At 42.1% G+C, this 21,148-nt stretch overlaps 1 protein-coding gene across 6 annotated transcripts in view; it reads left to right on the forward strand.

Moving 5' to 3' along the window:
- ptprt (protein tyrosine phosphatase receptor type T) overlaps nucleotides 1-21,148 on the forward strand; it is a 1,418,554-nt gene that overhangs the window by 1,370,046 nt on the left and 27,360 nt on the right. For all 6 annotated transcript variants that reach the window (XM_072556501.1, XM_072556497.1, XM_072556496.1 and 3 more), the window contains 2 exons: nucleotides 14,101-14,255; nucleotides 14,565-14,700. In XM_072556501.1, coding sequence (XP_072412602.1) covers nucleotides 14,101-14,255; nucleotides 14,565-14,700 — 291 coding nt within the window. The remainder of the gene's footprint in view (nucleotides 1-14,100; nucleotides 14,256-14,564; nucleotides 14,701-21,148) is intronic.

Here is a 21,148-nt window from a genome sequence, read left to right on the forward strand (position 1 = left end):
GTAAATCTTTTCCGAACCCTTTCAAGTTTCCCAACATCTTTCCAATAGAAAGGAGACCAGAATTGCACGCAATATTCCAACAGTGGGCTAACCAATGTCCTGTACCACCGCAACATAATCTCCCAACTCCTGTACTCAATACTCTGACCAACAAAGGAAAGCGTACCAAATACCTTCTTCACTATCCTATCTACCTATGACTCCACTTTCAAGGAGCTATGAACCTGGACTCCAAAGTCTCTTTGTTCAGCAACACTCCCTGGGACCTTACCATTAAGTGCATAAGTCTTGCTAAGATTTGCTTTCCCAAAATGCAGCACCTCACATTTATTTAAATTAAACTCCATCTGCCACTCCTCAGCCCAATGGCCCATCTGATCAAGATCCTGTTGTAATCTGAGGTAACCTTCTTCGCTGTCCACTACACCTCCAATTTTGGTGTCATCAGCAAACCTACTAACTATACCTCTTATGCTCGCATCCAAATCATTTATATAAATGATGAAAAGTAGTGGACCTAGCACTGATCCTTGTGGTGTATTTTGAGGTTGAGTCAATGGAAGGAAGGCTGGTTTGCAAGATGGACAGCTGTGTTCACAACTCTCTGTATTTTCTTGCGGTCTTTGGCAGAGCAGTTGCTAGACCAAGTTGTGATGCATCCGGATAGGATGCTTTCTATGGTGCATCTACAACAATTGGTAGGAGTCATTGTGATTGTGCTGAATTTCCTTGGCCTTCTGAGGAAGTCGAGGCATTGGTGTGCTTTCTTGAGTGTAGCATTACTTGGATGGACCAGAATGGATTTTTAACTCCTAGGATATTTACTCCTAGGAACTTGGAGCTCTCAACCATCTCCACCTCAGCACCATTGATACAGATAGGGGAATGTCCTTCACTCTGCCTCCTGAAGTTGATGACCAGTCCTTTGTTTTGCTGACATTGAGAGAGAATTGTTGTCTTAGCCATGCCTCTAAACTCTATCTCTTTCCTGCACTCTGTCTCATCATTGTTTGCAATTCAACCCACAGCAGTGGTGCCATCAGCAAACTTGTAAATGGTTTTAGAGCAGAATTTGGCCGCACAGTCCTGAGTTGAAAAGGAGCATAGCAGGGGCTCAGTACAAAGCCTTTCAGAGCACTGGTGTTGAGGATTATTGTGGAGGTGGTGGTGCTGCCTGTTCTTACCAATTGCAGTCTGTGGGTCAGGAAGTTGAGGATCTAGTTGCAGAGGGGGGAAAGCAGAGTCCTAGGTCTCAGAGTTTCGAGATGTGTTTTGTTGGAACTGTGGTGTTGAAAATGGAACTAAGTTCAATAAGTAGGATTCTGACATAGGTGCCTCGTTATCCAGATGTTCCAGGGATGACTATCAGGCCAATAAGATGATGTCTGCCATGGACCTATTGTGGCGTAAGCAAATTGTAGTGGAACACGACAATCTGTGAGGCTGGAATTGATATCCCAAAAGTTCAAGAGAGTGAGGAGCCAGAGCTGAGTACGGTGGCCATCACCAAGGAGAATGTGCTAGAAAAATTGAATGGGCTCAAGGTGGATAAATCACCTGGACCAGATGGGCTACACCCCAGAGTTCTAAGGAAGATAGCTGAAGAGATAGCAAAGGTGTTAATGGTGATCTTTCAGGAATCGCTAGAATCAGGGAGACATCTCAGAGAACTGGAAAATCACTAAAGTAACCCCACTTTTCTAAAAAGGGAGCAAGGCAAAAGATGGAAAATTACGAACCCATTAGCTGAACTTCAGTCATGGGTAAGATTTTGGAAGGCAAAGTAAAGGATGAGATTTCTGAATATTTGGAAGTGTATGATAAAATAGGACAAAGTCAGCCTGGTTTCATCAAGGGGAGGTCATGCCTAACAAACCTGCTCGATTTTTTTTAGATTAGATTAGATTATTTACAGTGTGGAAACAGGCCCTTCGGCTCAACAAGTCCATACCAACCCGCCGAAGTACAACCCACCCAGACCCATTCCCCTACATTTTACCCCTTGACCTAACACTACTGGCAATTTAGCATGGCCAATTCACGTAACCTGCACATTTTTGGACTGTGGGAGGAAACCGGAGCACCTGGAGGAAACCCACGCAGACATGGAGAGAATGTGCAAACTCCACACAGTCAGTTGCCTGAAGCGGGAATTGAACCTGGGTCTCTGGTGCTGTGAGGCAGTAGTGCTAACCACTGTGCCACCATGCCGCCCATTTCTTTGAGGAAGTGAGAAGCAGGTTGGACCAAGGAGAGCCAATGGATGTTATTGACCTGGACTTCAAGAAGGCCTTTGACAAGGTGCTACACAGGAAGCTACTGAGTAAGATAATGGCCCATGGTATCAGAGGCAAGGTGCTAGCATGGATGGAAGCTTGGCTGTCTGGTAGAAAGCAGACAGTGGGGAAAAAAAGGTCTTTCGCAGGATGACGGCTGGTGACAAGTGGTGTTCCGCAATGCTCAGTGTTGGAAGCACAACTTTTTATTTTATATATTAATAATCTAGGTGAAGGAACTGAGGGCATTCTAGCTAAATTTACAAAGATAGGTAGAGAGACAGGTAGCATTGAGGAGGTGGGGAGGCTGCAGAAGGATTTGGACAGGTCAGGAAAGTGGGCAAAGAAGTGGCAGATGGAGTTCAACGTGGGATAATGTGAGGTCATGTACTTTAGAAGGAAGAATAGAGGCATGGACTATTTTCTAAATGGGGAGAAAATTCAGAAGTCTGAAGTGCAAAGAGACTTGGGAGTTCTAGTCAAGGACTCTCTCAAGGTAAACTTGCAGGTTGAGTCAGTAATTAGGAAGGCAAGTGCAGTGATGGCATTTGTTTTGAGAGCAGGATGTACCTCTGAGGCTCTATAAGAATCTCATCAGACCACATATCAAGTATTGTGTGCAATTTTGGGCCCCATATCTAAGGAAAGATGTTCTGGTTCTGGAGTGTATTCAGGGGAGATTCACGAGAATGAACCCAAGAATGAAAAGCTTAACATATAAGGAATGTTTGAGGACTCTGGATTCATACTCAATGGAGTCTAGAAGGATGAGAGGGGATCTAATTATAACATACAGAATACTGAATGGCCTGGACAGAGCGAACGTCTGGCAGATGTTTCCATTGGTAGGAGAGACTAGAACCCGAGGGCACAGCCTTAGAGTAAAAAGAAGACCTTTTCAAACAGAGATAAGGAGAAGCGTCTTCAGCCAGAGAGTAGTGAATTTATGGAACTCATTGCTACAGAAGGCTGTGGAGGCCAGTTCATTGAGTATATTTAAGACAGGGATTAATAGGTTCCTGAGTCTCAAGGGGATTAAGGGTTACCGGGAGAAAGTGGGAGAATGAGGTTGAGAAACTTATCAGCCATGATTGAATGATGGAGCAGATTCGATCAGCTGAATTATCTAATTTCTGCTCCTAAGTCCAGTGGTCTTAAGTGTGCCATTGCCAAGCTCTTGAACCACTTAATCAAGATTGTCAATAGACAAAGATTAGACCAGCAGCTCCAGTATGCTGAACTTAATTCCAACTTCTCAATAGCTTGCTGACATTAACTAATTCAGCATAGATCATACCTGCATGGCTGAACATTTCATCAGGTCAGTCTCCAATCAACAAACAAATGACCGTAAATAATACCAGTCTTGGAAATTCCGGGATGGAAATGCTGTAAATTGAGTTCCATCTGGGTTTGTATGTCTTATTTGTTGGTTTTCCCCAAGGGGATCTTGTGGAATGGAATTTTAATATTCTGTTCTATTGTCATTTAGTCAGCATACGGTCTGAGCACCAAGATCTCTTTGTAGCAACGTGAGCTGTGTGATTATGAATTGAGTACGGCTTTATCAACAATGATCTTTCTAACAGTGTCTATCACATGAGTAAATAGCACCTGGAATAAATGCTTAGTAGTGATAAAAAGGTAAATTTTGATCCCTCTTTCAGTTATGTTGCGCCAATTTAAGATTCTTCTTCATACAGTGCAAAAGGACCAGACATTTCATGACAATGTTACAAGGGAGTTACCCCAGTTAGCACTGATTAGCTGAATCTGCACTGATGCGACATTTTATGCCCAATATCTGAGAGTTCTATCAAGTTAGATGATGTGCTATTAGACTTTAATTAGACATGTCACTGTCAATAAAGTGAGAAAAACATTTTATGTCAGCCTCCTCTATTGTTTCTGCTCATGTCTAACTTCAGCACATTGAACACTGTTCCTAACATTTGAGTTCCCCTTTCATGGATCCATAGTTTTTGTCAAATGCCCTGGAAAGGCAGATAAAATTTTAAAAAGACCGTCCAAATAAAACTGATGGACAAGATTTCAATTCACAAAACGTTAACTCTCAACTGAGATAATTCAAAAATTAATTCATTTAAGGAGCATAACTAAAATAAAAATGCATGCTTCACTTTAAATAATAGATATCAGAGATGCTTCAAGAAATTACAAGCACTCTCATCACTTCCTGCACCATTGTGGGAGTATATGCATTCTCATAGTCCTTGCAACTTGGCATCAACGAAGTTGGATTCCTTGCTTACTGCTCAATAATTTTGGCCTTTGAATCCCATTCAGCACAGCCCTATTCCATCCAACATCACTCAACATGTCATTGAAATCAAGGCTTGTGTCTACTGTTCTGATTCCAGCTGATTGTATTACTGTTCGGGTCAGACTGCAGAGTGAAATCTAGCTTGGTAGACCATATATTTGTTATTTCTTTTTGTTTACAGTAGAGATCAGGCTTAACATATTCATAAGATGCTGCTAGTGTACTTTTAACGATAGAATGTAAATGTTTATTACACTCCAGAATTACAAAATTGATACTACATTTGACAAGAATGCAATGAAGAGTCAACCCTGTCTCCACATTAAAGATTGTTGCTCAGCCGACATAGCTATAATCAGATTCTTTTTGACAAATTGCTGTATTTGCTTGATGGTATTTTGTTCAGTGAATGTCCATCCAAGACTGTTAAAATGAGAAGTTTTGCAGGATGTTTTCCTTTCTGGCGCCCTGATAGCCTTTTGCTTCTGGAGCTTTCTTCTCTCATGAATCTATGCACCTCAGGATTTCTCCATGTCCTGATTGCTTAGAGACTACTAATAACAGCCCCGTTGCTATTATGAGCTTCCCCCTTTCCCAGCATATTTACTGCTGGCTCCTGCTGGCTCTCTCTGTGGTGGTTAAACTCGTCAGCAGAACTTCCTCACCTATTATTCCCTAAGTAGCTGATTGAAATCATATGACTTTTAATAGATGTTGTTTTGAACTCAATGCTGAAAATGTCTTTCTGACCTTTAAAGAAGTCGTGTCTTTATAAATCTGGAAAAGTAAAATCCAGCTTCCTCCTCTTTCAAAGCCAAGTTCTCAAATAGTCATGGTATTATTATCATTAATAATCGTAATAATAATAATAATAATAATAATAATCAGCTCACCACTTTCTCAAGGGCAACTAGGGATAAATCTTGCCTGCAAATGCTAGCCAGGCAGCGACACCCATTTCCCACAAATGAATAGAAAAACTCTTTATAACACTATCCACCATCTCTCACTTGAGTAACCACAGAGGTGCTGAAATAAAATCCCCTGAGTGTCACTTCTCTGAACTTTTAGAATAGTTTGGTGGACATTGGTAATGCTGTAACAGCAGTAATAGGTCTTATAGGTCTTATCCAATCAACAGGGAGGAGAAAGTGAGGTCTGCAGATACTAGAGAGTGCTGATGAAAGGCTCTGGCCCAAAATATCAATTCTCCTGCTTCTCAGATGCTGCCTCACCTGCTGTGCTTTTCCAGCAACGCACTCTCAATATTCATTCAATCAACAGTCCATTACCCTTCCTGTGTTCAGTCCTCTGTTCTTTCCGACTGTAAAACACATACAGTAACACAACATCCTGTCTATACTCAGAGACCTGCTTCAAGACCAGGATCTATTTGAATGCTCCAAACCACAAAACTGTTCTATTCAGAGAGAACCTTTTTGTTTCTTCTTTACAACCATTTTTATTATCTACTGAATTGTCAAACAGAAAATATGGGTTGACTCCAAGCCTATTACAATTAGCTTTCTACTTAATATTTGCATCTTAGCTGTTCCTCTCCATGGCAACGTCAGGTTACATAGGTATTTCTTGGAGCTGAATGATGTCACACCAATTAATCCAATTTCAGACTTCCCCAGCCAACTTTGTTCTTAAAGGAATATTGTGCAAAAGACCTTTTCAAATAATATGTGGAGTTTAATTTAGATAAATGTGAGGTGCGGCATTTTGGGAAAGCAACTCAGAGCAGGACTTATTCTCTTAGTAGTAATGTCCAAGGGAATGTTGCTGAACAAAGAGGCCTTGGAGTGCAGGTTCATAGTTCCTTGAAAATAGAGTCAGAGGTAGATAGGATAGTGAAGAAGGCATTTGGTATGTTTTCCTTTATTGGTCAGAGTCTTGAGTACAGGAGTTGGGAGGTCATATTGTGGCTGTACAGGACATTGGTGAGGCCACTTTTCGAATATTGCATGCAGGTCTGGTCTCCTTCCTATCGGAAAGATGTTGTGAAACTTGAAAGGGTTCAGATGAGACTTACAAGGATGTTGCCAAGGTTGGAGGATTTGAGCTATAGGGAGAGGCTGAATAGGCTGGGGCTGTTTTCCCTGGAGCGTCAGAGGCTGAGGGGTGACCTCATAGAAGTTTATAAAGTCATGAGGGGCATGGATAGGATAAATAGACAAAGGCTTTTCCCTAGGCTGGGGGAGTCTAGAACTAGAGGGCATAGGTTTAAGGTGAGAGGTGAAAGATAAAGAAGAGATCTAAGAGGCAACTTTTTCACACAGAGGGTGGTATGTGTATGGAATGAGATGCCAGAGGAAGTGGTGGAAGCAGGTACAATTGTAACACTTAAAAGGCATCTGGATGGGTATATGAATAGGAAGGGAATAGAGGGATATGGGCTGGGTACTGGCAAATGGGACTAGATTAGGTTGGGATATCTGGTCGGCATGGACTAGTTGGACCGAAGGGTCTGTTTCCTGTTGTACATTTCTATGACTCTATGAGTCTTCACATATTTCATTCATCAGAGAATCATAGAATGGTTACTGCACAGTAGAAGGTGATTCAGTCTGCTGTATCTGTGCTAATTCACTAGTTCCTCTCCACTCTTGTTCTCCTACCTTGTCACTGCCATTCTTTCTCAGATAATTCTCTAACTCTCTTATCAATACTCTACCACACTCTTAAGCACTGAATTCCAGTTTCTAACCACTCTCTACTGTTAAGATTTGTTTACAGACTTTTTTGAAAAATAGAGATATCAAGCTGATCGTGTCCTTCTTTTTGGTGCGAGTTACATTGAGTTATTCAAAGGGATTCGCACCATGACTTTGAGCAAGATTTTCTTGCCATATTTCACCAAACGTGCCTCACTGATGACATCTGCCCCTATGAAGGCCCTCACCTCGGATTCTTCCCCACTTTACCACACACCAATCCTGGAATGACATGTCAGTCACTGGATATCTGCCAAAACACCAGCATCCCTTATGCCTGTGCCACCTTTACAAACCCATTGTGTACCCAGAGAAGGCACTGTCAGTTGGAGCTGCCTTGCATGGTTCTTAACATTTGCCCTGGACCTAGCAGACAGGGAGAAACTGTCACCCTGCTTTGTGTGTAGAGACCTGATAGATGGAATGATGCAGACATAAGATGTCTTCCTCCTCTGGGACCAGCAGTGGACTGCTCACAACATGCCAACCTGGTCCAAGGATGCCATGTGGGGTCATGCATGGTCAGCTTCCTGAAGGAATGCCCAGCACTCCTCCACCCTACCAGTATCATTACTTTCTCTCTGATACCTCACACTCACTCTATGTCTGCCACTATAAATATGTCCCACCAAGGCTTGTGCTCCACTACTCTCACTTTCACTTTTCTCATCTTCCTCAATTAGCTTGACCCACCACAAACTGTGACCCCACTAACCCTGCATGCCCTTTGCACTGCCCACTCACTCAGGACACCTCCCCACATGCACCAAAAATAGCAGCTGTGCCCACTGTATTTATATCCCTTAATGCCTGCCTCTTTCTCATTCCAGGAGGAAAGCAGCCCTCAGTAAGATAATAGGAGTTGAGATCGTGGTGAGCTGCCTGATGTTTGGCTTCTCACCCCTTATGTGGAGAGGATCCTAACTTTAACCACTTTGAGAGGCTGACTGGCTGTGCCCAAGCCTCTGGATTGGTATTGGATCTGCCCTTGACTAACTGTGCCAAGTCCCCTGAGTGAAGACCATCCCTCTTGAGTTGGCCAAGGTGTGCTGATATCCATGAAAAGCTTCTGAGCTTTGTGTCTGCACTGATTGTGCAGGCAAGACTGAAATAATATGAGCCTCATAGCTCAGGTTGAGGAGGCAAAGCATGCAAAGGCACAGCAAGGCAGGGATGCTGTGAATGTCCAGTTAGACTCAAAATGAGTGAGCACTGTGGCAGCAAATGAACAGGCCAGAGATATAGTCTAGTCCAGTGCTGGAGCTGGGTGTGTGTCCTTGAGTACTGTCTCCTTGCTGCAGCTTTACAATGATAGTTGACAGAGCAGCCCAAGGTGTAGCATTAAAGTGCAGAGGTGTTCTGTAATGGATCGAGATGTGCCATGAGAATTTATAGAGGCTGCCCATTTGTTGGATGCCAATGTTTGTGGATGTGGGTGCATATGGCTGATGCCTATCGACTGCATCTTGAGATTTTGGTGCCCAGTGTCCAACATGGAGATCTTAAGAAGCAAGCAGTGAGTAGAAGTAGCCAGGAATCTGCTTTGATTTCTATGTAAAGATTTCTTGACATTGAGTTTGTTTTGTGTGTTAGACAAGAGAGGAAATAGAATTCCAGTGAGGCAGCTTGTGCTGTTCACAAGGCATTTAACTAGAAATAATCCCCTTTGATTGGCAATTCTGATGCCTAGTGACTTGAGTACAGCATTAAAGATCGAGCAACATGCTCCTGATGTCAAGATAGGTCTCGTCAAACTTCTCTTCTGACTCTGCCACAAATCTCAGCAGCAGCCTTGCTGTTCAAACCAGTATAAGATTATGCACATTATTTCCCAGTAATTGAAAGAAAGAATCCTTTGTCAAGATTCCATGTTTCTCCATTTAAACTGACTCAATAACATCAACTAAGCGATGCTTGGTAAGCACCTTAGACTAAAGTGCAAAGAAGGTGCTTTAACTACTCAATGCAATCAAAGACCGCACATTTTTCTACCATTCAACACTTCTAATAGAGTTGTAGTCTTGTCTATGAAGTCCCAATCTCCTTCAGGCTTCCAACAGGATTTTCTCTCACTGGCCCCACCAGGTTGAATCTTCAAGACTCCTTTTTGTAAACGTTTTGGCATTCAGTCTTTTTTTCAAAAAAGATATCCAGTCGTAAGATAACTTTTAGTCCCTCTCCTGTCCTTTATTTTCCACATGCCTTGTCTGTTCATCTTGGTGAAAAACAGTCCATTTCCTCTGCTTGACATATCAGTATTTACCTGCCATTTCAACCCACCACTGTGCTTCCGAGCCAACGTCTCTGCCTCAGGCCTGCTGCAGTACTTCAGCGAGTTTCAGTACAAGCTGGAAGAGTAGCCTCTCATCTTCTCTTTGGGGACACTGCAACCTCCAGAATTCAATACTGAGTTCAATAATTTTAAAACCTAAACACTTCATTCCATGTCCTTTGCAGCTCTCCCCTTGCCCCCAACCAGACCCTGTCATCACATGGGTTCCTTTCAGCACAGCCAGCCTATTTTTCACCTCTTCATTCACCCCATCATGAGCTCTTTACCTTGCCTGACTTGCTATAATTCATACCACTGTCTGCCTAACTTTATGTCATTCTGAACTCCATTTCCACCTATCCCTTCACTCCTTTTCCCTCCCATCTCCTATCATCAGCATAAATATTGTCTATTCCAAGCTACTATCAGTTCTGAAGAAGGGTCGTCACTGGACCGAAAACGGTAACTCTGCTTTCTTTCAACAGATGCTGCCAGACTTGCTGAGTTTCTTCAGCAATCTCTGTTTATGTCATAGATCTTCAGCATTGCAATTCTTTGATTTGTTTTAGTATCATGTCTCAAAAACTTTATTGAGTTTTTGGAGGAAGTAACAAAGAGGATTGATGAGGGCAGAGCAGTAGATGTGATCTGAATGGACTTCAGTAAAGCAGTCAACAAGGTTCCCCATGGGAGACTGGCTAGCAAGGTTAGATCTCATGGAATACTGGGAGAACTAGCCATTTGAATACAGAACTGCCTCAAAGGTAGAAGACAGAGAGTGGTGGTGGAGGATAGTTTTTCAGACTGGAGGCCTGTGACCAGTAGAGCGCCATAAGGATCAGTGCTGAGTCCACTACTTTTCATCATTTATATAAATGATTTGGATGTGAGCATAAAAGGTATAGTTAATAAGTTTGCAGATGACACCAATATTGGAGGTGTAGTGGACAGCAAAGAAGGTTACCTCAGATTACAAGGTGACCTTGATCAGATGGGCCAATGGGCTGAGGAGTGGCAGATGGAGTTTAATTTAGATAAATGTGAGGTGCTGCATTTTGGGAAAGCAAATCTTAGCAGGACTTACACACTTAATGGTATGATCCAATGAATGTTGCTGAACAAAGAGACCTTGGTTCAGTGCAGGTTCATAGTTCCTTGAAAGTAAAGTCTCAGGTAGATAAGGTAGTGAGGAAGGCATTTGGTATGCTTTCCTTTATTGGTCAGAGTATTGAGTACAGGAGTTGGGAGGTTATGTTGAGGCTGTACAAGACATTGGTTAGGCCACTTTTGGAATATTGCATGCAATTCTGGTCTCCTTCCTATCAGAAGGCTGTTGTGAAACTTGGAAGGGTTCAAAAAAGATTTACAAGCATGTTGCCAGGTTTGGAGGATTTGAGCTATAGGGAAGGTTGAATAGGCTAGGGCTGTTTTCCTTGGCATGTCAGAGGTTGAGGGGTGATCTTATAGACGTTAATAGACTCATGAGTGGCATGGATAGGATGAATAGACAAAGTCTTTTCCTTGGGGCGGGGGAGTCCAGAACTAGAAGGCATAGGTATAGTGTGAGAGGGGAAAGGTATAAAAGAGACGTAAGGGGCAAGTTTTTCATGCAGAGAGTGGTACGTGAGTGGAATGAGCTGCCAGAGGAAGCGTTGGAGGTTGGTATAATTGCAATATTTAAAAGGCATCTGAATGGGTATATGAACAGTTTGGAGGGCTATGGGCTTGGTGCTGGTAGGTGGAATTGGGTTGGATTGCGTTATCTGGTCATCATGGACAAGCTGGACCAAAGTGTCTGTTTCTGTGTTGTACTTCTCTGTGACTCTATTTCCTTTTGATGTTATTCACCAAATCTCTGTGACCAATTGTGAGAGTCTATGAGTCAGTGTGCAGCAAGACCTGTTGTTTCCTCCTTTGTGTGCAAGTGTTAAAATTATCTCCTTATTTTCATTACAATTTAATCTAGATCTCTGTTCTGGTGCCAACCAGTCTCCAGGCAGATTTCATAGTAGGCCACGCTTCCTCTCCAAATTATTCCATTTTACCTTGAATTAAAGAACACATGTCTCCAGTGCCAATCCTTCTTCAACCATGAACAGTTTCTCCCTACCTGCATTGTAGAAACATCTCATGATTTTGAATTTGAATTTGAATTTTAAATTTCCTCATCACTTTCTCTTCTCCAGTCTGAGATTATGTATTTGCTTTCCGAAGAATGTTTACTTTCGCCTTACAAGTAAAGCAACGTACACGGTGCCATCATTTTCTACCCAAGCATTGGTTTGTGAACAACAATGTCGGAGTTTCGGCATAGTGAACATGGTCACCAGACAGCAAACATTGCAGCACTCTGCCTCACATTACACCATATTCCCTGGATGCGCACTCAGCCTGATTGAACCTTTACGGACAATCGTCTGATCAAAGTAGAAGCACCCATAGGCAGCATAAACACAAAATAATGGGTGTAATCGTGTATCACAAACTAGTAGTGATTATCCTTATATTGCAGAAAATTACAAACTCAATAAACATTCTTTTTTTAAAATGGTTTACTCACGAGTTAGATGTTTGAGTGATAATAGAGATACTAATTCAAACTGGCTCAAATCACTTTTATGACTTGAAGTATACAAAAACTTCAGTAGCAGAATTGAGCACCCGAAACATCCACATTTAGCTTTGTTATTTTCTGCAATATAAGAACAATCACCACTCATTTGTGAGACACGCTAACACCCATGATCTGTACGTTGGCCAAATTTCGTCTGAGGTTCCTGAAATATGTGAAATGATGACTGGGTTGTTACAAAGTGTTAAAGTTACTTTGGTATCAAGTTTGGTCCATGTTATGTTGTGTTTATGTTATCTATAATTGCTTCTACTTCAATCAGGTGATTGTCTGTAAAGGCTCAATCAGTGTCAAAAAGTGTGGCGCTGGAAAAGCACAGCAGCTCAGGCAGCATCCAAGTAGCAGGAGAGTTGACGTTTCAGGCTTCATCAGGAATGTGGTGGGGGGAGGGGGTTGGGGGCAAGGGGTCTGAGAGATAAATGGGAGAGAGGTGGAGGTGGGGGAAGGTAGCTTGAAAGGTGATAAGTAGATGAAGGTGGGGGCTGCTAGCCTACTGTGTCCGTTGCTCTTGATATGGTCTCCACTACATTGGCGACACAGGATGCCAACTTGCAGAATGGTTCAGAGAACATCTCTGGGACACACGCACCCAACAACCCCACCATCCTGTGGCCGACCACTTCAATTCTCCCTCTTACTCTGCCAAGGACATGCAAGTCCTGAGTTTCCTCCAACACCAAATCCAAGCTACCCAATGCCTGGAAGAAGAATGCCTCATTTTCCACCATTGGACCCTCCAACCAGCTAGCATCATTGTCTATTTCATCAGTTTCCTCATCTCGCCGCCCCCCAACTTATCCCGGATCTAACCCTCCATCTTGATCTAACTATCGCATTCCCAGCTACCTTCTCCCCAGCCGCACACCAGTCCCATTTATCTCTCAGACCCCCCACATTCATTCCTAATGAAGGGCTTATGCCTGAAGCATTGACTCTGTTGCTCCTCGGATGCTGCCTGACTGGCTGTGCTTTTCCAGCATCACATGTTTTGACACTGATCTCCAACATCTGCAGTCGTCATTTTCCACAAGGCTCAATCACTGTTTATCCAGGCAATATTGTGTGAGATGAGACAGAGTGCCGCAGTGTTTGCTGTCTAGTGAGCTGTTCACCATGCCTAGACTCCAACATTGTTGCCCACAAATCAATACTTGGGTAGGAAATTATGGCACCGTGTATGTTGTTTTACTTGTAATGCAAAAGTAAACATTCTTCGGAAAGCAAATGCATATTCTCAGACTGGAGAAGAGGAAGTGATGAGGAAATTTAAAATTCAAAATAAAATAAGTTCATCACGACAAGCATTTGAAAACTCATAACAAAGAATTATCATTCACGATGTTGATAATCCTTTTTGAGACATTATTGAGGATAAAAACGTGCTTACACACTAATTAATGAATACAATGTCATGTGAGACATATGGTGTGTACTGGAAGGACAGAGTTGCTAGTTCTCTGACAAAACTGTGGATGCTGAAATCTAAAATAAAAGCAAAATTCTGCTAATACTCAGCAGGTCTGGTGTCATCTCCTGATAAAAAACAGAGTTAACATTTCAGATCCATACCTTTCATCAGAATCCTTTAAAAACTAACGTGGTAAACAAATACTGGAAGACTTCATATGGCAACCTATTTAGTGTGCTGCTTAGGGACAAGACTACCATTGTGGGTTTGCTAGCCAACTCAGGAATAACCTGGTTTTCATTGCTAGTTTTGCAGCAGAAATATACATTCAAGAACGAACATTACAACTGGCTCCATGAACCGCTACGTTATTTTCCAGTCCTGTATTCTCCTAGATTTTCACTTATTTTTTTTATGTGTCCACATAAATGTGTTTTATGAAATAAGTAGGAGAAGATCTTTTCCTTTTACAACATGAAAATGTCTTTTCAATTTATTCTCTTTATAGAAAGGTAATCATGAAATTCGAGAGATTAGACAGTTCCACTTTACCAGCTGGCCTGATCATGGAGTACCATGCTATGCGACGGGGTTATTGGGATTTGTAAGACAAGTAAAGTTCCTGAACCCAGCTGATGTTGGTCCTGTTATAGTACATTGCAGGTATGTCATTGTCACAGTACACATTTTATTCATCACTTGGCATGCAAGTGTTCCATTTGTTACTCAGTTAATGCTTATCACCATTTTTGTACTGTTTGCAGTAAACTTGCAACTCCATTGAGGATTAACGATACTGCAGCAAATAGAAAAACTAAAAACGTTTTGAATGTCTCTGAATAGTGTTGTATTTTGATGCAGTTAGGAAAAAAACATATAATCTCATTATCTCAATGACTATCATTGGACTATCAGATTACTTCAAGCAGTGTGTTCATGTTCCAATATTATTTTAATATTTCCCTGTTTTAGTGCTGGTGCAGGGAGGACTGGCTGCTTTATTGCCATTGACATCATGCTTGATATGGCAGAAAGTGAAGGTGTCGTGGACGTTTACAATTGTGTCAGAGAGCTTCGTTCACAAAGAGTCAACATGGTACAGACAGAGGTATTGATCATCTGATTTATTAATTTTGGTTTTACTGCCTTAAGATTTTCTCTTTTATTTTGCATTTTCAATTCCTTTGATTTATCTGGTAAATGTTGAGAATATCTTTTATCACTTTCAGGAATAGAAATACTAATTGAATTGCATTTTAACAGAAAACTAAAGGGTTTGCAGTCCATTCAAATTAATCTGTGACATAACTCCAAAGGCTCTATTCCAGGAATACATTTATCAAGTTCCTATAGCCAGCAGGAACCATGCACCCAGCCATGCACATTGGAAATTCATGGCTACATAAGATATATTCACCATTTGTTTCTCAACAATATTCTGATATGCTCAGCTTGCAAAGGAAACTCTTCAGCGCATCCCTTGAATGTGCCAAAATATATGCAACACAAAATTCAGATGCATGATGCCAGATTTTCTTTGCAAGCATGGGTGGTCTTCGAGGTGGTAGATGCTATCTTTTCATCTCTGGTGTGGGTTTGGCCAGATTGCTGTGTCAATGAGGGGTACAAAGTGAACATTTGTTGGGTATATTCAGAGTAGGCAGATCATGAGGTGCACTGCTGATTTGACGCCAGTGCCACCATTTTGGGGCTGAACGTTCCAACTAACACTATGTTCAGCTGAACATACGTTCATCAGCAGTTGTGGAATGATGTACATGTACTTCAATGGAACCATCATAAACTGCTACCATTGAGACAGGATGTGATGTAGTTATCCCATGACTCTGTTCTCAGACAGACCTGTGTGTATAATATCCGAGTCATAGGATTTGTACATTTACATCTTACATTACAATATAACATGGCAGACTGAACCACCATACCAGTGATATTATCAAGGATTTTCACCATATTTGGGTTGATTATTGATTGATTCATGCTGTCTAGTGTTAGTATTGTATAAATGTTTGGTGCTTTCAAAAAAAAAATGAAAGGGAACGGTATGGCATATACTGAAGGACTTGATTCTGACTTCAAGCATTCTGTACAAACTAGCTGTCCCCAGACGAGGGTGCTGTAGTAGGCATTCTCCTTGGACAGTATGACTGGGAACATAAACAGAGGTGACACAAGAGGGGAGGAAACAGCTGGAAGAGGATGAGGGCAGGAAGGGTTCTTTAAAGTCAGCAATATCCAGCTACAATAGGGAGCAATTGTCCTAACTGAATGTCAGTGAGAAGTAATGCATCGAAGTTTGTACTTCACTAAAGGCATTTTCACTGAAATCTTCAACCTGCTGAATTACAACTACAACTCAGAATAGGACGAGGAAAGCATTACCAGCCACGATGGAGGTGATCATGACCATTAGCCTTTATTTGTCTGGGTTCCTATAGGACATTATTCACAACATCTCACATTAAGCTGCATGTTATTGCTTCATAAGGTTGGGTCTCCAATATTCTCAATGATTAACTTTCATTCTTTTGTATTAGTAATCGGAAGACAAGACAAACATGTGATTTTGCAGCAATTGCAAACCTCCCTACGGGAGAGGGTGTGAATGACTGCATGCATGTATCTTCATGAACTCTACATGGCCACCTTGAGATTTAACCCCATCAGAAAGGGATTCCACTTTCTCAGTATCCAACTGGTGTGCGAGCCATTGCAGTGAATCATGCAAGTCAATACTATGATTTCTGGTAGCAGTCAAGTGCCATCATTCTGTATCAGCCAACTGTGACATTTACCACATCAAACCAGTGGCTATACTGTATGTTAAAAGGCTGTCTGTTGACAACAAGGCTGATAACTCTGGTAGTGTGGTGCTGAAAAGGCATAGCACGTCGATTCTCCTGCTCCTCGGATGTTCCCTGACCTGCTGTGCTTTTCGAGCATCACACTCTCAAATCTGATCTCCAGCATCTGCAGTCCTCAATTTCTACGACCTGATAACTCTGGTACACCACTCACACAAAGTAGGCAGTATAAATAAAGTGAATCCACACCAGTACAAGGTATGAGATAGAGAAGATCATTGACATGCTGCAACAGTGCTCCCACTGTTGAATAGCACAAGTCCTGTAACACTCAGGAGAACACTTGCTGAAAAGCATAGTAGTTACTTCTTGCAGATCATAAGACGAATACCTTTAGCATAGGTTGAGGAGTAGCAGGAGGACCAACCTTGACATCCCTTTTCTGGCCATCCTATTCCTCATTCACCAACATCCTTTTCTTGCTAGCAAGGTGTTGGAGAACTGTACAAGTCCATTTTGACGCAAATCTCTTTAGCCATGTTGACTTGACATGAGTACAGTCAGTTCTGATGTAACATGATAGGTCCATTCTCAGCAATCTCACATTAGAGGAAAATCACACAATAGCTGCACTATTTAAATGAATGGGGTTGGAGCCAATGCAGGTAAGGAAAGTTCACGTTCTGCAAGTAACGGTCTAAATTCTTTAATCGCGTTAAAGCCAATTTGAGTTGAAGAAACACGCGTTATAGCAGAACCAACCGTCTCTGAGGAACTGACAAGCATAGGTTGTGGTGAGGGATGTGCAGAAAGTTAGAGAAATGTGAGGCAATGACCTACTGGTATTATCACTGGATTGTTAATCTAGAGACCCAGGTAATGGTCTGAAGACCCAGGTAATGTTCTAGAGACCCATGTAATGGTCTGAAGACCCAGGTAATGTCCTAGAGACGCAGGTAATGGTCTGAAGACCCAGGTAATGTTCTAGAGACCCAGGTAATGGTCTGAAGACCCAGGTAATATTCTAGAGACCCAGGTAATGGTCTGAAGACCCAGGTAATGTTCTAGAGACCCAGGTAATGGTCTGAAGACCCAGGTAATGTTCTAGAGACCCAGATAATGTTCTAGAGATTCAAGTAATGTTCTCGAGATCCAGGTAATGGTCTGAAGAGCCAGGTAATGTTCTGAAGACCCATCTGCCAGAACAGATGATGGAATTTGAATTTAACAAAGATCAGGAATTCAGAGTCTAATGATAACTGTGATTTCATTGTTGTTTGTCAGAAAAAAACCCATCTGGTTCACTAATGTCCTTTAGGGAAAAAGACTGTCATCCTTATCTGATCAGACCTACATGTAACTCCAGACGCACAGTAATGTTGTTCTTGTCTGCAATGCCCACAATCCTGTGAATTTTCTATGTTAAAAAATCTTTTGAAATAGTGGGATGTGAGAACCATGAGCAAGAAGAGGATACCATCAGTTTCTATCGTTTCAGCTTCTGGGCATTGTACCAGCAATAGTTGGCCAAACTTTGCCAGCACTATCTCCTCCTTAAGGACAATTCTTACTGGTTTGTACCTGCTGCCTTTGGGTTTGCTGTAAAACAAAGCAAAGTGTTTTATCTTTTACTTTCAGCAAATACTGATGGTTGAGCTGGTGGTTCTGGTGGATTCTTGCTGTTGGTGTCCCTGAGGCTGCTTGTTCCTTATCTCAATGTAACATCTTCAACTCCTTAGGTGTTGTAACATTCTGTGCATACTAGGTTATCAAACACAGCTGTCGCAAGGAATGTGAAGACCACTCTCTTCATGCTCATTCCACCTGTGAATTATCTGAGTCAGGATTTGAATACATTCTAGACTAATATATCATGTTTGCTGCACTATTGAAGGTGCATAGAGTCATAGAGATGTACAGCACAGAAACAGGCCCTTCGGTCCAACTTGTCCATGCTGACTAGAAATCCCAACCCAATCTGGTCCCATCTAGGGTGTAGGTTTGCTCACTGAGCCGTAGGTTGGATATCCAGACGTTTCATTACCTGGCTAGGTAACATCATCAGTGGCGACCTCCAAGTGAAGCGAAGCCGTTGTCTCCTGCTTTCTATTTATATCTTTCTCCTGGATGGGTTCCTGGGGTTTGTGGTGATGTCATTTCCTGTTCATTTTCTGAGGGGTTGATAGATGGTATCTAGATCTATGTGTTTGTTTATGGCATTGTGGTTGGTGTGCCAGGCCTCTAGGAATTCTCTGGCATGTCTTTTCTTAGCCTGTCCCAGGATAGATGTGATGTCCTAGTCAAAATGGTGGTTTTTTCCTCCGTGTGTAGGGCTATGAGGGAGAGAGGGTCGTGTCTTTTTGTGGCTAACTGGTGTTCGTGTATCCTGGTGGCTAACTTTCTTCCTGTTTGTCCTACGTAGTGTTTCTGACAGTCATTGCATGGAACTTTGTAGACGATGTTGGTTTTGTCCATGGGTTGTACTGGGTCTTTTAAATTTGTTCGTTTTTGTTTGAGAGTGTTAGTGGGTTTGTGTGCTACTAGGATTCCGAGGGCTCTTAGTAGTCTGGCTGTTATTTCTGAAACTTCTTTGATGTATGGTAAGGTGGTTAGGGTTTCTGGCTGTGTTTGGTCTGCTTGTCGTGGTTTGTTCTTGAGGAATCTGCGCACTGTATTTTTTGAGTACCCGCTCTTCTTGAATACGTTGTATAGGTGGTTCTCCTCTGTTTTCTGAAGTTCATCTGTGCTGCAGTGTGTGGTGGCTCATTGGAATAGTGTTCTGATACAGCTTTATTTGTGTGAATTGGGATGGTTGCTGGTGTTGTTAAGTATTTGGTCAGTGTTTGTCGGTTTTCTGTATGCGCAGGTTTGTAGTTCTCCGTTGTCCGTTCTTTCGACTGTGACGTCCAGGAATGCGAGTTTGTTGTCGGTTTCTTCCTCCTTGGTGAACTTTATGCCTGTGAGGGTATTGTTGATGATGTTAAATGACTCTTCTATCTTGTTTCGCTTTGTGATGACAAAGGTGTCATCTACATAGCAGACCCAGATTTTTGGTTTGATGGTCCCACCTGCCAGCACTCGGCCCATATCCCTCCAAACCCTTCCTACTCATATACTCATCCAGGTGCCTTTTAAATGTTGTAATTGTACCAGCCTCCACCACTTCCTCTGGCAGCTCATTCCATACATGTACCACCCTCTACGTGAAAAAGTTCCCTTATATCTTCCCCCTCACCCTAAACCGATGCCCTCTAGTTCGGGACACCCCCACCCCAGGGAAGAGACTTTGTCTAGTTATCCTATCCATGCCCCTCATGATTCTATTAACCTCCATAAGGTCAATCCTCAATCTCCGACGCTCCAGGGAAAACAGTCCCAGCCTATTCAACCTCTCCCTATAGCTCAAATCCTCCAACCCTGGCAACATCAATATCCTTCACATATGATACTTATGCAGATTTTATATCTTGAACATTTGTGTAAACTAAAGGGAGTTTCTAGGCTATCCAGACATATTTGCTACCTTCGATCAATATCACCAACAAATACAATAACTGACCACTCAAGTCATTGCTGTCCTCAGAACATTGCTGACAGCCAATGGCTGTTACATTTATTTACATAATAGCATCAATATAATAATGGACAATCAACTTCAGAAAAAGTAAATTCATTGTGTGATGAGCTGTGAGGTTAGCTAACAATAGGATAAAGCACTACATAAATGCAAAGTTAAAAATCACACAACACCAGGTTATAGTCCCACAGGTTTATTTAGAAATACTAGCTTTTGGAGCGCTGCTCCTTCATCAGGTGGTTGATGAAGAGGCAGCACCTTGAAAGCTCATGCTTCCAAATAAACCTGTTGGACAATAACCTGGTGTTGTGTGAATTATTAACTTTGTCCACCCAGTCCAACAATGGTACCTCCAAATCATGTATAAATGCAAGATTTTTATTGGTTGTAACCACCAGGGCGTCGGACTGAATAATAATGTGCAGAAACAATGATAAGGAAATGATAGTCTTTTTGACTGGATGAAAATATACACGTGAGATAGCAGTATGATGCAATAATGCAACACAGTTTTGTTTTCTCCATTCATGAGATAAGGAAGTCGCTGGCTAGGTCAGCATTTATTGCCCATCCCTAAGATTGCTGTGGGTCTGGAGTCACATGTTGGCCAGACCAAGTAAGGATGACAGTTTCCTTCCCTGAAGGACATTAATGAACCAGTTGGTTTTTTTCCTGACAATGGATTCATGGTCATCATTAGACTCTTAATTCCAGATTTGTTGTTGAATTCAAATTCCATGATCTGCTGTGGCAGGATTCGAACCCAGGTCCCTAGAACATGACCTGGGTCTCTGGATTAACAGTTGAGAGTGTGCTGCTGGAAACGCACAGCAGGTCAGGCAGCATCCGGGGAGCAGGAAAATCGACATTTCGGACCGGAGCCATTCCCTATTTCTGATGAAGAGGTCTGGCCCAAAACATCGATTCTCCTGTTCCTCAGATGCTGCCTGACCTGCTGTGCTTTTCCAGCAACACACTCTCAACTCTGATCTCCAGCATCTGTCTCTCTGGATTAACAGTCCGGTGATAATACCACTAGGCCAGTGCCTCCCCCTACTTGTCTAATTTTAATAAGCAATGATCATTGAAATTTATTCCATAACTGCCATATTGTATGAATTTTGTTTGCTGATTATGTTTGCTATTTTCTGACT

The sequence above is a fragment of the Chiloscyllium punctatum genome, chromosome 37, assembly GCF_047496795.1.
Source record: "Chiloscyllium punctatum isolate Juve2018m chromosome 37, sChiPun1.3, whole genome shotgun sequence".
NCBI classification, from domain to species: Eukaryota; Metazoa; Chordata; class Chondrichthyes; order Orectolobiformes; family Hemiscylliidae; genus Chiloscyllium; species Chiloscyllium punctatum.